Genomic DNA, 16,764 nt, shown 5'->3' on the forward strand with positions numbered 1-16,764 from the left:
CCCCAGGCTCCGGCGGGGCGGGGGTGGGTGGGCAGGGACCTGGATCTGATTAGCTGGGAGGGGGAAGCCGTGGTCCCAACCGTTCGCTCCTGTCTCCCCAGCTCCTCGCGGAGGAGGAGGCGGGACGGTACAGAGAAGAAGGGCGAAGGGGGTCCCATCACTGAGCACCCGGGCCACGATTTGAGCCGCCGAGGTCTCCCGGCTGTCGCCCGGCCCTCGCCCCGGCCCCAGCCATGGGGCCCCCTTCCAGCTCTGGCTTCTACGTGAGCCGCGCGGTAGCCCTGCTGCTGGCCGCGCTGGCCGCCGCGCTCCTGCTGGCGCTGGCGGTGCTCGCCGCCCTGTACGGCCGCTGCGCGCGTGTCCAGCCGTCCGACCTCCATCACAGCCGGGTCCCGGACGCCGCGTCCTCGCCGCGCGGCACGCAGGAGGAGCAGCTGCCCACCTGGCCGCCCCGCCCCACTCGTGAACCGGCGGGTACGGCCACCCCGGGCCACTGGCGACCCCCGGGCCCCTGGGACCAGCTGCGCCTGCCGCCCTGGCTCGTGCCTCTGCACTATGAGCTGGAGCTGTGGCCCCGGCTGCGTCCGAACGAGTTCCAGTCTCCGACGTTGAGCTTCACCGGCCGCGTGAACATCACCGTGCGCTGCACCGCGGCCACCGCGCGGCTGCTGCTGCACAGCCTCTTCCTGGACTGCGAGAGCGCCGAGGTGCGGGGTCCTCTGTCCTCTGGCCCCCGAGACGGCGCGGTGGGTCGCGTGCCCGTGGACGACGTGTGGTTCGCTTTCGACATGCAGTATATGGTGCTGGAGCTCGGCGCGACCCTGAAGCCCGGGAGCCGGTATGAGCTGCAGCTCAGTTTCTCGGGCCTGGTGTACCGGGACCTCAGGGAGGGGCTCTTCTTCAGCATCTACACGGACCAGGGCGAGCGCAGGTAAGGACAGGCCGGCCCCGGTCCCCCGCTCTAGCTGGGAGTCCCGCTGCTACCTGCGTCCCAGTGCGCGTCTCCTGCGCTTCCCCGCAAAGCCCCCACCCCTCGCGACGCTTGCTTGCAGAGCCAAAAGGCGAGCGCCTCCACCCCCCGCTGCCCTGCAGAGACCCTGCTTGTCATAAAGCCTCTCGGACCGTGGTCCTGCCTCTGGCCAGTTTTCAGCCCCATCCTTGCCCATCCAGTTTGTTTCTGTCCTTGCTTTTCTAAGGTCGCTACTACCCTAGAGGTTGATCGAAGGCTTCAGAAAGCCCCGCTTCTGTTCTAATCCCAGAGGGCTTGCTTCACCACAGGGGGCAAATAAATCCCTTGCTATTCAGTTTGGTCCGCGGGCCGGCGGTCGCTGTAGTATCTGGGAGCTCGTCCGAAATGCAGATCTCCCCCCGCCCCACCTCGATCAAAGGGATCAGACTCTGCGTTTTAAGGAGACCACCGGGGGATTTCTGGGGGTTAGAGGTGGAGAAGCCTGGGGCTGCCGCACCCACGCGCTCGCCGAAGTTCCCTCCCCCAGCGCCCCTCCGCGCTCAGCTCCCTGCTCTGCCTTTCCCCTGGGCGCTCCGTAGATGCTACTCTTGGAACAGGCAGACTCACGTCCGTGCTCTTCTCATTTTTTATTTCTTTTGCTGAGGGTTCTCCCAAATTTAAGAATCCCCTTTAATTCACCCCCTCCCACCCCCTGCCTGGGGAAGGCGTCTTGTTTTGGGGATGAGCAGCAGCACCCCCACCCCTCCCAAGCTTTTTGAACGGCTCTCGGGACGCTGCTTCCGCTGGGGGTGGGGGTGGGGGGAGTACTAACAGCGGTGACAAGAGACCTCCCCTCTGAGTTTGCAAGCTCACGCAGCTTACATGTGTTCTCTTTACACTCATTTGGGATAATGTCTTCCACACGGAATGTTTCCAGCGCAAGAATTGCCTCTTTCCACGCCCTGAGATCACGCCACTGAACTCAGGAGAGCGCTGGGGAAATCGTTTCTGCGGAAGACACCAGAAAGGTCTTTCTCCAGGCTGGCGAGCTTCTTCACTCACGCACTGGTGGGGCATTTGCGGTTTACACAACTGCATGTACTTTGCCTTTTATTATTAGAGAAAATGTTCTCAGATGTTCTCTGGGGGAGAGGAACCTAGTAAATTACCCCCTAAATCATCTCCTGCCCTGTTTTCAAAACGCCAGGGGTTTTAAAATACGTTTAATAAGCTGCCTTAACGGATGTGTAATTTGTAACTTTTGTTTTTAAGGACTGTATGCTTGGTTTGTTTGCTTGTTTGTTTTCTTTCAAAAATGCACCAGCGCTTGAAAAAGAGTTTTGGAAACTTTCTCATTGGGATGATGTGTCACGGGACTTACGGACACCAGAAACCTTTTAAAGTGACTGTATGTGTATTTCAGAATGCAAGATTTTTAGAGGACACACACACACACACACACACACACACACACACACACACACACACAACCACTGCACATACACCTGACAGTATTTTCTGCTGTCAGCCAGTAAATCTTCATCTGCTAACCCATTTCTTCCTTTTTCCTAATAAGGCCACGGCCTGGATGAACTGCCCTAGAAATATGGGAAACGAAAGGCCCCTTTCCATTTTTCCATCGTGTGGCCAACTCGAGTGGTAACTAGAAACCATATTTTGAGAACATGAAAATTCAAACAAGCAGAAATCCTAATCAAGTCCCACAGATGTTCATAGACCGATGTAGAGTTCCAAAACTGTGGCATCTTGAAGGGGCTGTTGCTCAGGAGTTGTTCTCCTGGGTCTCTGCTTTGCAAACCGCAAGGAAAGCAAACGGCCAGTGGAGCTGGAAGCCAAGGTCACAAAGAACTTGGACAAAATGATGACTTATGGTGAAGCAGATTTTGGAAGCCCAGCAGGCCCGAGTCTGAGCTGTGTGCCTTGAGTCGGTCTCTTCATGTCTCTGAGCTCATTGCCTCATTCACGGAATGGAGCTGAGTGTCAGCTTTTAGGGCGTTGTGAGAATTAACGAGAGAGAGGTCGGTGCCTGGCACACAGTCCATGCAGTGGCAGCTACTGTCGTTAGCTCACAGTGTAACTGTTAGGGGCAGCTTCTTGTCACCTAAGCGAGAAACCTGCCACGTTCTGGGTAGATCTGAGTCGAAGAAGAAGAGGGCCCCCACCTGGGGCACAAACTGCCTAATCCCAGCTGCCAGTGGTTGAACATGTTTGCCTCTCGTTTGGTGACCCCTTATCACAGTCTGGACAGGCTGAAGCCTTTAAATAATTTTACTACTCAACACTAAGGGAAGAGAAAAAGAAAACCCTTCCAGAAAGTGAAAAGAGCATCGCTGTCTCACACTTCTAAGGCTTGGGTGAAGATTTTCTGGCTTAAGAGGTTGCTGGGGAAGCTTCTCTGCCTTTCTGCATGTGGCAGGTGCCATCCCATGTCTGCATGTAGGAGCCATCCACTGAGTGCCTTAGATGTGTGCTTCTGTGTGTGAGTGTGTGATGCTCTCCTCATTCCATGTGCCAAAAGTTGAGAGCAAACTCCAAATGTTAATGTTCCTTGAAGCGGTGTTTCCCAGACTTGATTCTCTGGCATATTGCTACCCAAGGTTTTGCCCTATTCACACACCTCTGGCCATATTTTTTTGCTTAAAAAAATTGCTCAATTTAAACAAAAATAATAAGTAGATTCATTAAAAGGCAATGCTACGTTATTATCATAAGTCAGAAACCATTTGGAATTTATAGTCATGCAACCGACCAATGCAATGAAAAACAATGTCACTGAGTTCTCCCTGCTTTTATTGTCTGCTGAAGAATCCGATGCGTCTGAATCCACGGGCTGCTCTCTCTTTCTTAAAAAGGGAAATTGGAACTAGGTGTTCAAGAGAAATAACACCAAACCAAGGTTTTTCTTTTGATCTTACCAGAATGATTCATAAAATTTGAAAAAGACTGACATTCTCGTGTGTGAGTCAGATCTCTATAATAGTGTGTGAGGGCTACCCCAAATCCTTGCCCATCTACATGTGAGGAAATCCTGAATTAAAGTTGTGGTTCACAAACTTTAAAGTATATTAGAGGGGTGCCCAGGTGGCTCAGTTGGTTGAGCGTCGGACTTTGGCTCAGGTCATGATCTCAAAGTTCGTGAGTTCAAGCCCCGCGTTGGGCTCTGTGCTGACAGCTCAGAGCCTGGAGCCTGCTTCAGATTCTGTGTTTCCCTGTCTCTCTGCCCCATCCCCCTCTTGTACTCTGTCTCTCTCTCAAAATAAATAAACATTAAAAAAATTTTAAGAATAAAGCATATTTAAAAAATAAATAAATAAAGTATATTAGAGTCACCAGAGGAGTTTAGGAAAGAGAGTCCTGGGGCACACCTTCAGAAATTCCAGATCCGTTCACATGTTCAGAGCAACATTAGTCAAAACGGCCACCAGGTGGAAGCAATGCATGCCCATCAATGGATGGATGGATGAACAAAAGGTGGCATATACATAAAAGGGAATATTATTCCACCTTAAAAAGGAAGGAGATTCTGACCTATGCTACAGCATAGATGAACCTTGAGGGCATTGTATAAGTGCCTAGAGTAGTTAAATTCAGAGACGGAAAGTAGAATGTATGTTGCTAGGAGCTGGCAGGGGCAGGGAGAAGTTACATGGGGACATTTTGGTTGTTTCCAGGTTTGCCTATTACAAACAAAGCTTCCATGAGCAGTTTTGTATACGTTTTTGGACAAACACAAGTTTTCATCTTTCTGGAATCAACACCCAGATTCCACGATTGGTGGGTCATACGGTTGTTTCACATGTAGTTTTCAAGAAACTGCTAACTTGCTTCCCAAAGTGTACCATTTACATTCCCACCAACAATGTATGAATGATAGTTTCTCTGCTGCTTAGCCACCATTTGCTTTTACCACTGTTTTTATTTTTTATTTTAGCTGTCATGATGAGTATGTAGTGATACCTCATTGTGGTTTTAATTTGCATTTTTCCAACGGCTCATGATATTCAGCTTTTTCTCATGCTTACTTGGCATCTGTATATCACCTTTGATGAAATGTCTCCTCATGTCTTTTGCCCATTTTCTAATTGAATTGTTTGTTTGCTTTTGAGTTCTGAGAGTTCTTTATACATTCTAGATCTGAGTCTGTTGTGAGATATGTGGTTTACAAATGGGTTCTCCTGGTCTGTAGCTTGTTTTTTCATCTTAATAAGGTCTTCCAGGAACACCTGGCTGACTCAGTTAGAAAAGGATGCAACTCTTTGTTTGTTTATTCTTGAGAGAGAGAGCACTCGAGCAGAGGAGGAGCAGACAGAGGGGAACACAGGATCCGAAGTAGGCTCTGTGCTGACAGCAGAGAACTCATGAACTGTGAGATCATGACCTGGGCCCAAGTCAAACACTTAGTCAACTGAGCCACCTACGTGCCCCTAAAAAAGGATGCAACTCTTAATCTCAGGGCCGTGAGCCCCATGTTGGATGTAGAGATTACTTAAGTAAATAAAACTTTAATAGTAATGATAATAATCATCTCCAGGGAGCAAAAGTTTTTCATTAAATGAAGTCCGATTTATCAATTATTTCTTTATTTCTTTATTATTTTTTTTTCCGATTTATCAATTTTTTAAATAGACCAGGCTTTTGTATCATGGCTAAGGATGCTTTCTTAAAAAGGCTTTTGTTTTAGAGCAATTTTAGGTTTACAACAAAATTGGAGGTACGGAGATTTCCCATATAGCCCCTGCACCTACACCTACATGGCCTCCCCCATTATCAATACCACCCGCCAGAATGATATATTTTTTTTAACCAAAGGTGAAGCTATATTGGCATACCATAATCACCCAGAGTCCATAGTTTACCGTAGGGTTCACTCCTGCTGTTATGCATTCTATCTGTTTGGACAAGTGTGCAATGACATATATCATTATAATATCATACAGAGTACTTTAACTGACCTAAAAATTCTCTGTTATCTGCCTGTTCATCCCTTGCCCACATCACTGATCTTCTTGTCTTCATCGTATTGCCTTTTCTAGAATGTCTTATATTTGGAATCATATTATGCAATATGCATTTGAGATTCCTTCATGTCTCTTCATGTCTTGATAGTTCATTTCTTTTCAGCACTGAATAATATTCTATTGTCTGGGTATACCATTGTTTATTTATGCATTCACCTACTGAAAACTATCTTCGTTGCTTCAGGTTTTGGTGATTCTGAAAAAGTTGCTCTCAACTCTTTGTGCAGATTCTTGTGTAGACAAAAACTTTTGGGTAATTTTCTTTAGTTAAATACCAATGAGCATAATTGCTGAGTCATATGATAAGACTGCGCTTAGTTGTACAAGAAGCCACGAAACTGTCTTTCAAAGTGGCTGTGCCATTTTATATTCCCACCAACAATGGATGAGAGTGCTTGTTACTCCATATCCTCACCAGCATTTGGTGGTGTCAGCGTTCTGGATTTTGGCCATTCTAATAAGTCGATAGTGGTATCTCGTTGTTTTAATTTGCATTTCCCTGATGACACATGATGTGGAGCACCTTTTAATGTGCTTATTTGTCATGTGTATAATTTCTTCGGTGAGTTGTTTGTTGGGGTTTTGGCCCATTTTTAAATTGAGTTGTTTTCTTACTGTGTGTTTTAAGAGTTCTTTGCATATTTTAGGTAACCATCCTTTATCAGATATGTCTTTTGCAAATATATTCTCCTAGTCTGTGGCTTGTCTTCTCGTTCTCTTTATATGTCTTTTGCAGAGCAGAAGTTTTTAATTAAAAATTTTTATTATGTTTATTTATTTATTTTGAGAGAGAGAGAGAGAGAGAGAGAGAGAGAACCCAAGTGGGGGAGGGCCGAGAGAAGGAAAGACAGAATCCCAGGCAGACAAGGCACCACCAGTGCAGAGCCCGATGCAGGGCTCAAACCCATAAACCGTGAGATCATGACCTGAGCAGAGATCAAGAGCTTACCTGACTGTGTTACCTGGGCACCCCAGAAGACTTTAATTTTAAAGAAATCCCCCTTATCAATTATTTCTGTCATGGATCATGTCTTTGGTGTGGTATCTAAAAAGACATCAGTATACTCAAGGTCATATAGGTTTTCTCCTGTGTTACCTTGTAGGAGTTTTGTGTTTTTGCATCTACATTTTAATAAACATTTTTTTAAAATTTTTTTTCAACGTTTTTTATTTTATTTTTGGGACAGAGAGAGACAGAACATGAACGGGGGAGGGGCAGAGAGAGAGGGAGACACAGAATCGGAAACAGGCTCCAGGCTCTGAGCCATCAGCCCAGAGCCTGACGCGGGGCTCGAACTCACCGACCGCGAGATCTTGACCTGGCTGAAGTTGGACGCTTAACTGACTGCGCCACCCAGGCGCCCCTGAATCTACATTTTAAAGTGGCCCATTGTGAGTTAATTTGACCCCTTATGAGCTTAATTTTTGTGAAGGGTGTAAGGTTTTGTGTCTACATTCAATTTTTTTGCATGTGAATGTCTAGTATTCCAGAAACATTTGTTGAAGAGACTGTCACTGCTCCATTGCATTGCCTTTGCTCCTTTGTCAAAGATCAGTTGGCTGTATTTGGGTTTATTTCTGGGCTATTCTGTTCATTGATCCATTTGTCTGTTCTTTCAGCAATATCACACTCTTGATTACCGTAGCTTTCTGGTAAGTCTTAAAGTCAGATAGTGTCAATCTTCCAACATTGTTCTTCTCCTTCAATATTGTGTTGGCTATTCCGGGTCTTTTACCTCTCCATATAAATTTTAGAATTGGCTTATTGATATCCACAAGTTTAGCTTGCTAGGATTTTCGTTGTGATTGCATTGAATCTATAGACTAATTTGGTAAGAACTGACATCTTGATAATATGAGTCATCCTATCTATGAACATGGAATCTTTCCCCATTTATTTAGTTCTTTTTAAAATTTCATTCTTCAAAGCTTTCTATTTTTCCTTGTATAGATCTTGCATATATTTTGTTAGATACCTAAGTATTTCATTTTTTGGGGGGAGTACTAATATAAATGGCATTCTGTTTTTAATTTCAAATTTCACTTAATTGTTGGCAGGTAGGAAAGCAATTGGCTTTTGTGTATTAGTCTTGTAAACTGCAACCTTACTGTAATTGCTTATGAGTTTCAGGAGTTTCTTTGTCAATTCTTTTGGATTTTCTACATAGACAGCCATGTCATCTATGACTAAAGACTGTTTTGTTTCTTCCCTCCCAATCTATCTACCATTTATTTCCTTTTCCTGACTTACTGCATTAGTAAGGACTTCCAGCACAATGTTGAAGAATGGTGAGAGGGCACATCCTTGCCTTGTACTTGACCTGAATGGGAAAGCCTTCAGTTCTCACCAGTAAGTGTGAAGTTAGCTGTAGATTTTTTGCAATCTTTAATTCAGGATGAGTAAGTTCCCTTCTATTCCTATTTTACTGAGAGTGTTTTTTTTTTTTTTTAAACCATGAATGGATGTTGGATTTTGGCAAATGCTTGTCCTGCATCTATTAATCAGATCATGTGATTTTTTTCTTATTTACTCTCTTGATATGATTGATTACATTAATTATTTTTCAAATGTTGAACCAGTCTTGTATACCTGAGATAAATCCCACTTGGTTGTGGTATACAATTCTTTTTATACATTGTTGGATTCAATTTGCTAATATTTTGTTGAGAATTTTTGCATCTGTGTTCATGAGAGATGTTGGTCAATAATTTTTGTTTTTTGTAATGTGTTTGTTTTGATATTGGGGTAATGCTGTCCTCACAGGATGTGTTAGGAAGTATTTGCTTCTATCCTCTGAGAGAAATTGTAGAGAATTGTTATCATTTCTTCCTTAAATATTCGGTAGAATTCACCAGTGAACCCATCTGGGCCTGGTGCTTTCTTTTTTGGAAGGTTATTAATTATTGATTCAATTTTTAAAATAGATATAGGCTTATTCAGATTGTGTCTTCCTATGTGTTTTGGAAGATTATGTCTTTTAGGGAATTGGTCCATTTCATCTAGGTTACCAAATCTATGAACATAGAGCTGTTCATAGTATTTATTATCCTTTTAATGTTCATGGGATCTGTACTGATGTCTCCCTTTTCATTTCTGATCTTGGTTTTTTTTAATGTTTACTTATTTTTGAGAGAGAGAGAGAGACAGAGTGTGAGCAGGGGAGGAGCAGAGAGAGGGGGGGAGACACAAAATCCAAAGCAAACTCCAGGATCTGAGGTGTCAGCACAACACAGGGCTCAAACCACGAACCATGAGATCATGGCCTGAGCCAAAGTTGGATGTTTAATGGACTGAGCCACCCAGGCACCACTCTGATTTTGGTATTAATATAGTTGAATTAATATTTATCACATGCATTATTGTTTTTTTAATTGCCATTGCTCTTTGCTCCTATGTTTGTCTTCTACTCCTATTCTCCCTTTCTTTACTATGTTCAATCTGCCAATCCATGAACATAGTATGTATGTACATTGTTTAGATCTTTGATTTATTTCATAAGCATTTTATTGTTTTCACCATACAAGTCCTATACTCTACCCATGGGTAGAGTGCTTTGGGTTTCCTAATCCAAGGTCAAATTGGGCAATTGAAACTGTATCTAACCCCTAAGCACTTAATTTTATTTGAACAATTGTAAATGGTATTGTATTTTTAATTTGAGTCTTCATATGATTGTTGCTACTCTCTAGAAATACTGAATTTTGTATATTTGTTTTGATATCCTATGACTTTCTCATCTCACTTACTAGGTCTAGGGATTTTTTTTGTAGATTCCTTGGGCTATTATACACAACGATTTGAGAAGTATTCATGCATCAGTCTGTGTATGAATTCTTTGTGTGAATTCCTTTTTTTTTTTCAGTAAATAACTAGTGGAGTGGATGACTGGAAAATACAGTAGGTAGGCGTTTAATTTCTTAAAAAATTATAAAATTATTTTCCAAATATTTTTACTATTTTACATTTTCATCAATACTATAGGAGAATTCTAGTTGTTTATCTTCATCAACACTTGGTATTGCCAGCAGGCTTTCTCATTTTAGCCATTCTAATAGGTGACTCTCACTGCAGTTTTAATTTGTATTTCCCTAATGACTAATAATGTGCATCATTTCCTGTACTTATTTGTCATCCATGTATCTTAGCAAAATGTCTGTTAAAATCTTTTGTCCATTTTTGTTGTTTTGTTGTTGAATTTTTAAAGGGTCTTTTCTCAAACACATAATTTGCAAATATTTTCTCAGTCTGTGGTTTGTGTTTTTATTTCCTTAATAGCATCTTTGAAAGCAAAAGTTTTCCATCTTGATGAAGTCCAATTTATCATTTTTTTTCTTTTATGTATCAGCCTTTTAGCACTGTATCTAAAAAAGCATTGTCTACACAGAGTTCACAAAAATTTTCTCCTATGCCTTTTATTACAAGTTGCATAGTTTTAGGTTTTGTAGTTACACCTATGATCCATTTTGAGGTAATTTTTAAAAAATGTTTATTTTTGAGAGAGAGAGAGAGAGAGAGAGACAGCACAAGTGGAGGCCAGGAAGAGAGAAGGGAACAGAGGGTCTGAAGTGGACTCTGTGCTGACAGCAAGAGGGCCAATGCAGGGCTTGAACCCACGAGCCATGAGATCATGACCTGAGCCAGAGTTGGACACTTAACTGACTGAGCACTCAGGCACCCCTGAGTTAATTTTGGTATATGATATGAGATATGGATTGAAGGTCATTTTTAAAATTTTTGCATACAGATATTGAATGGTTTTGATACGATTTGCCGAAGAGTCTACTGTTTCTTCTTTGAATTGTCTTTATACCTTGTAAAACATCAATTGTCCATATATAGGAGGGTACATTTTTGAATTTCCTCTTCTACTTCATTGGTTTATTTTTATATCTTTATGCCAATTCCACAGTGTCTTGATTGCTAAAGCTTTATAATAAATCTCGAAACCTGATAATATTTATCACCAACTTTGTTTTCTTTTTAAAAGTTGTTTAGGCTATTCTAGATCCTTTGTGTTTTCATATGAATTTTAGAATTAGCTTGTCATTTTCTACCAACAAAAACATCTGCTGAAATCTTGGTTAAGATTGTGCTGAATCTATAAGGCAATGGGGGAGAATTCAAGTTTTAAAATATTGAGTCTTCTAACCCATGAATATGATATATCTCCCTATTTATTTGTGGTCTTCTTTAATGTCCCTTGGCAAGGTTTTATAGCTTTAACTGTACATATCTCGCACATGCCTTATCAAATTTCCCCTATTTTATATTTTAAACGTATTATAAATGGTATTTAAAAAATTCCAATTTCCAATTGTTTGTTGTTAGTTAATTTTTGTGTATTGATTTTCTATGCTGTCACCTTACTAAACTCACTTCTTAGCTTTAGCAGCTTTTTTGTTAATTCCTGTTTTGACTTTGTTAAATTAACATGTTACATAGCCTTGGGGTGTTAGATAGTGAGCCAAGGTTCAACAAAAGACCGCAAAGGAATTGAAATGGAGAAGTTTATTATTCCTAGGCTCTGGAGGAAGTACATGGCACACCTTGAGGGGTCACATGGGGAGATCAAGGCAAGGTATAGGTAGAACAACAGGAGCTGGGGCGCCTGCCTTTATTAGGGTTCATGGCCAGAGTGCTTTGGGGTTCTTAGTCCATGGCCAGATTGTGTAATTCAACTGAAAAAGAGTGAGGTTTTGTTAAGCTTTGCAGGGATGGCCCTGCAGGTGGGGAAGGCTTTATCACAAGGTGTATCAGGAGTCACATCAGGAGCTTGTATTTACCTGTGACTCTGCAGGCTGTTGTCTAGAGCATGTACTTGTATGAGGCTAATGTCAGGTTAAGGCCCCTAAAGGCTGCTTGGCCAAACAATATGGATGCCAAAGCAGCAATACCATGGAGTAGCTTAAACTGAGTAGCTAAACTGAGAATTCCATTAAATTTTCTGTATCAGTGATTATATAGTCTTGAATAAAGAGAGTTTTACTTTTTGGTTACTTTAAGTGCCTTTTATGTCTTTCTCTTGCTTTACTTCCATGGTTAGAGCCTCAATACAATGTTGGATAAAAGTAGTTAAGTACAGATATCCTTGTTTTTTTCCTTATCATAAGCTGAAAGCATTCAGTCTTGCACTGCTAAGTATGATTTTTTCCTGTAGTTTTTCTTCTTTCTCTTCTTCTTCCACCTCCTCTTCCCCTTCTCCTTCTCCTCCTCCTCTTCCTCTTCCTTCTTCATCGTCTTCTCTTTATAGATTCCCTGTATCAGATTGAGGAAGTTCCTTTCTGTTTCTAGTTTTCTGAGAGTTTTTATCAGATTGGATGCCAGATTTTGTCAAATGCTTTATCTGCATCTATTGAGATGATCATATGGTTCTTCTTTTTTTAGCCTGTTAATATGGCAAATTACACTACTTGATTTTCTAATGATAAATTAACATTGCATTTGCAAGATATATACTACTTGGTTTTGATGTATTATCCTTTTTATATTTTGTTGCATTTGATTTACTAAAATTTTGGTTTTAATTTTTGCATCCCTGTTCATGGGGTTTCTTTTTCTTTGTCTTGTTTTGGTATCAGAGTAACGCTGCCTTCAAAGAATACATTTAGAAGTTTCTTTGATTTTGGGAGAAGAATTTATATGGAATTGGCATTGATTATTGCTTAAATTTTTGGTTGAATTTCACTAATGAAGCCACCTGGGCCTTGAGGGTTTTTTTGTTTGTTTTTGTGGGATGTCTTTAAACTACAAATTAAATTTTTTTAATGAATAGAGGGCTATTCAGGTTATCTATTTCCTCATGAGCAAGCTTTGGTTGTTTGGGTCTTTCAAGGAATTTGCCCATTTAGTCAAAGTTGTCAAATTTAAGTATAATTAATGTTCAAAATATTCCTTTATTTTAATATCTGTAGAATCTGTAGTGATGTCACTTCTCTCACCCCTGACATTGGTCATTTGTGTCTTCTCTCTTTTGGGAGCTGAAGCCCTGGTTGTGAAATCACCTCTGCCACTTACTAGTTGTCTAACCAGTGGCATACACTCCGGGGTGTTCAGCTTTTTGTAAGGTAAAAGGATGGGGTTCTCCTATGTCTTCCACTTCTGACAGACAATAAGTTTGATCAGTGTGCCTTGAGATTTATCTACTTTGTTAATCTGTTTCAATGATTTTCTCTACTGTTTTTTTTGTTTTTCACTGCAATGCTTTATGTATTATTCTTTATTATTTCCTTTCTTCTTCTTACTTTGGGCTTCCTTTTCTTTTTCTATTTTCTTAAGGTGGGTGCAAGGTAAGTGATTTAAGGTATTTTTTTCTTCTCTAACATAAATATTTAGTGCTATAAAATTTCCAGTAACTACTGCATTAGTGGCATGCCACCAATATTGTCATGTTGCTTTTAAAATTTTCATCCAGTTCCACATACTTTGTAATTTCCCTTTTGATTTCTTCTTTGAATCATGGGTTATGTAGAACTGTGCTATTTAGTTTCCAAATATTTGGGCATTTTCTCATTTTTTATTGTGTGCCTGACATTTCAAAGTTTATGTTGCTCAATGCCACATTTTGTTACATTGCTTTAATGAATGCTGGTCTTTTTTGGATAGGTGTACAAGTTATTTGGTGACCTTGATCCTTGTTTGATCCCCCATGTCTTGTGTTTAAGTTCTTTGAGAATGGATCTAAAGTCATCTAAAGTCACTAAAGGGGCACATAGTGGATCAGTTGGTTAAGCATCTGACACTTGATTTTGGCTCAGGTCATGATCTCATGGCTTGTGGGTTCAAGCCCCGTGTTGGGGTCCATGCTGGCAGTTGGAGCCTGCTTGGGATTCTCTCTCTCCCTGTCTTTCTGCTCCTCCCCGACTTTCACTCCTCCCCCCCCCCAAGATAAATAAATAAATTAAAAAAAAATTAAAGTTGCTGTTACTCCAAGGCTACTTTAGTTCACTGCTCAGACATTACCTTCCTGGTCTCTGTTGAAAATCCATTTATTCTAGCAATTTCTGTACTCTGGCTTGTGGGAATTGGAACAATTCCTAGCATTGTGTGAGCTCCAGGAATTGTTCACCTTTCCTCTCCATGGTAGCTGTTCTTTCTTTGCTTGACCTCTTAAAGTACAGGTTAATATTTGACCAAAGGCTCGGGGTGAGGAGGGGTTATGTGGACTCTGTGCAGATTTCTGGATTTCTGCCCTGAAGATTCTAGCTATCTAGGTCTCCCTGAGCATCAGTCATAGTCTCCCCAATTCAACGAGACCACTGCACTCTGTTTCGTTCCCTTTCCTTGTGCTGCAGTTGAGAAATTACATCCAGGTAGGCAAGGTGATTATAGAGTTCACATCTTTTGTTTCTCTTCTCTTGGAAATCACAGCCCAGTGCTTCCTGTTAACTAATGTCTGAAAACAGTTGTTTCATATATTTCATCAGAGTTTTTAGTTGTTTTCAGCAGAAGGCTAATTCTAGCCTGTGGTACTACAGAAGTCTCATCATCTCTAGATTTGGTAATGTTATTAAGTGTAAAGTTAATCCTCAGTTCTTCCTCATGATATCTTGGTCTGCTCATAGTTTCTATTACATGATGTTCTACAAAGCACCTAAAAGGATTCCAGGAGAGGGAGCTAGCTGGAAAGGACCCCAGGTTGGGAAGCTGGAGCCTTCGTTCCGGTACTACCCCCGACCCCTGCCACTTACTAGTTGTCTAACCAGTTATATAAACTCCCGGGGTGCCAGCTTCCACATCTATAAATTGAGATGGGACTCTCCAAGGTCTCTTCCACTTTGGAAATTCAGTGAAAGAAAGAATTTGTAATCCCATTGTTGTTCAAAGTGTCCTTCAAGAATACTTGTTGCATTTCCAATCATGCCATGTCCTGTATAAAATATAAGGTAGAACAGGGAGGTATTCAGGGGAATGAGAGTAGGAAAATTAAGAGATGAGGGCGGCTCACTAGTGTGAAATGGCTGGAGAAAATTAGGATTTTTATCTGGGACCCGTTAAGGGGAGAACCGCGTGATTAAAATCCATCAGCATGTGCAGGTGTAGAAAGCATGAACAGAGAACTGGAAAAGACGTCCTTCCAGTTGCTGTTTATGCTAGGAAATCTGGCACCAGCCTCAGAGAATGACACACAAGAGAGAAATTTGAGCAATATTAGGAAAGAATTTAGAAGTATCCAAACAAGGTCAGTGAACTCAAATACCGAGCACATGATCTCACTGGTGTCACAGATAAAAGAGGTCATTTCATTATCCTATAGAGGTGTTGAGCCCACATGTCTCACGGAGCCCAGCTGTCTTCTCTGGGAGATGGTTTTGCTCATCAAAGATTCAGATCCTGTATCTTTTGCAAACAAGTGTAACCAGCCTATCGAAAAGGCACACCTCCCAGTTCAGTAAAAATGCGACTGTGTTTCTCCCACTGTGCTTTTACAATTTAGTCTCAGAGATCATCTTTCCTGCTCCTGCTTAAATACTCTAACAGCCCCATAATTTACTGCTCATTCTTAGGTGACAGATGAGCTACATTCCCTAAGTCACAAACACTGTCCAGATGCAAAAATTTGAGCATCCAGTCCTGTGTCAAAGCTTTTAAAAGCTTTGAACTGAGTTAGCTGTTAAATCTCCCTTTCTCTCCCTCCACCTTCACTCCCCCAAGCTTGGGTGGGCTTTCAGGTTAGAAGCCTGCAGTCGGTCAGGGGTAGTGGTGCTTCCTTCCCTTTATCCACCTCAGGGTTCTAGCCAACCCCCCCCCCCCCTGCCCTTTATCTTGAGAGCTGCTTCTACACCCCGACCAGGTCCGGTGGGTCTGGGGGAGACATGGAGAGGTGACACGTAGGGCAGTTCTCACCTGAGCCAGCACTCTTGCTGTTTGGCCTGACTGGCCCAGCACATACCTTTTTTCCCTTGAGATGTCATTTTCTCACTGTTTCCCTTTCTACTACAATGTTCTTGACCCTGCAGAATGCTGCCTCTAGTTCTCCATTCTGGTGGTCATTAGTGACTCCTTCCTCAGCCCCTAGACATGGAGGAGTGCATCTCCAAGCTCTTCTAGTTTCATGCAGGTGGGCCCTGTTGGACAGAACCCAAGTCAGTCCTCGTCCTGGCTCAGTCCGCGTCTCAGGGCCCACAGCTGTTCCAAGGAACACTCCTAATCCCTGGCCTGGGGCTCACGTGGGTCCCAAGGCAAGAGTATTCTCTGGTTCCGCCTCCAACGCCTCTCCTTTTGCCTTTTACATTCCCACTGATGGGAGTTCAACTCCGACCGGGGTCAATTTCGGCTTTCCCAGCAGTAAGCTGGGTACCAGGCTCTGAGTCTCTCTGCTTCTGCTCTCTGAGGGATCTTCTCCCCCATGGCTCACCCCAGTTCGGGGGTTTCCCTCCTCCCAGCACCCTGAGATCAAGAAGCTTGGCTAACCCGCACCACCTCCTCCCCCCCACCTAGAAATCTCTCCTCTCCTCTCTGGCCTCCGTTGCCTGACCTTCCTTCCATGTGTTTTTGGTGGAGCCCAGAGGTCCCAGAAGGGCCCCGGGTTCTCAAGGCCATCTACTCCGAAAACTTTCATAAGGTGGTTTGGCACCTCTCTCTGGGATTTCACGTCTATTGTGTTTTGTTGCCTGGTGGAAACTTCAGCTTTAAGATCCTATGATATAAGTAATAAACAAACATGATTCATGGGCCAATCCTTGAACCACAGTCCAGTGGTGTAATATCTGTCTTTACTAAAACATTTTGATTTCTGAGGGTGTTGTTGTGTAAAAACAACTTGGGGAGACAGGCTT

At 42.5% G+C, this 16,764-nt stretch overlaps 1 protein-coding gene across 2 annotated transcripts in view; it reads left to right on the forward strand.

Moving 5' to 3' along the window:
- The first annotated feature begins 212 nt into the window (after positions 1–212).
- The window catches only part of LVRN (laeverin), a 73,748-nt gene continuing 57,196 nt past the window's right edge, over positions 213–16,764 (forward strand). For both annotated transcript variants that reach the window (XR_003969081.1, XM_030316892.1), the window contains exon 1: positions 213–931. Coding sequence is in view for 1 of the 2 variants with exons in the window: in XM_030316892.1 (XP_030172752.1) it covers positions 234–931 (698 nt within the window). In the remaining variant the exon portion in view is untranslated. The remainder of the gene's footprint in view (positions 932–16,764) is intronic.

Source organism: Lynx canadensis, chromosome A1 (genome assembly GCF_007474595.2).
Source record: "Lynx canadensis isolate LIC74 chromosome A1, mLynCan4.pri.v2, whole genome shotgun sequence".
Classification (NCBI taxonomy): Eukaryota; Metazoa; Chordata; class Mammalia; order Carnivora; family Felidae; genus Lynx; species Lynx canadensis.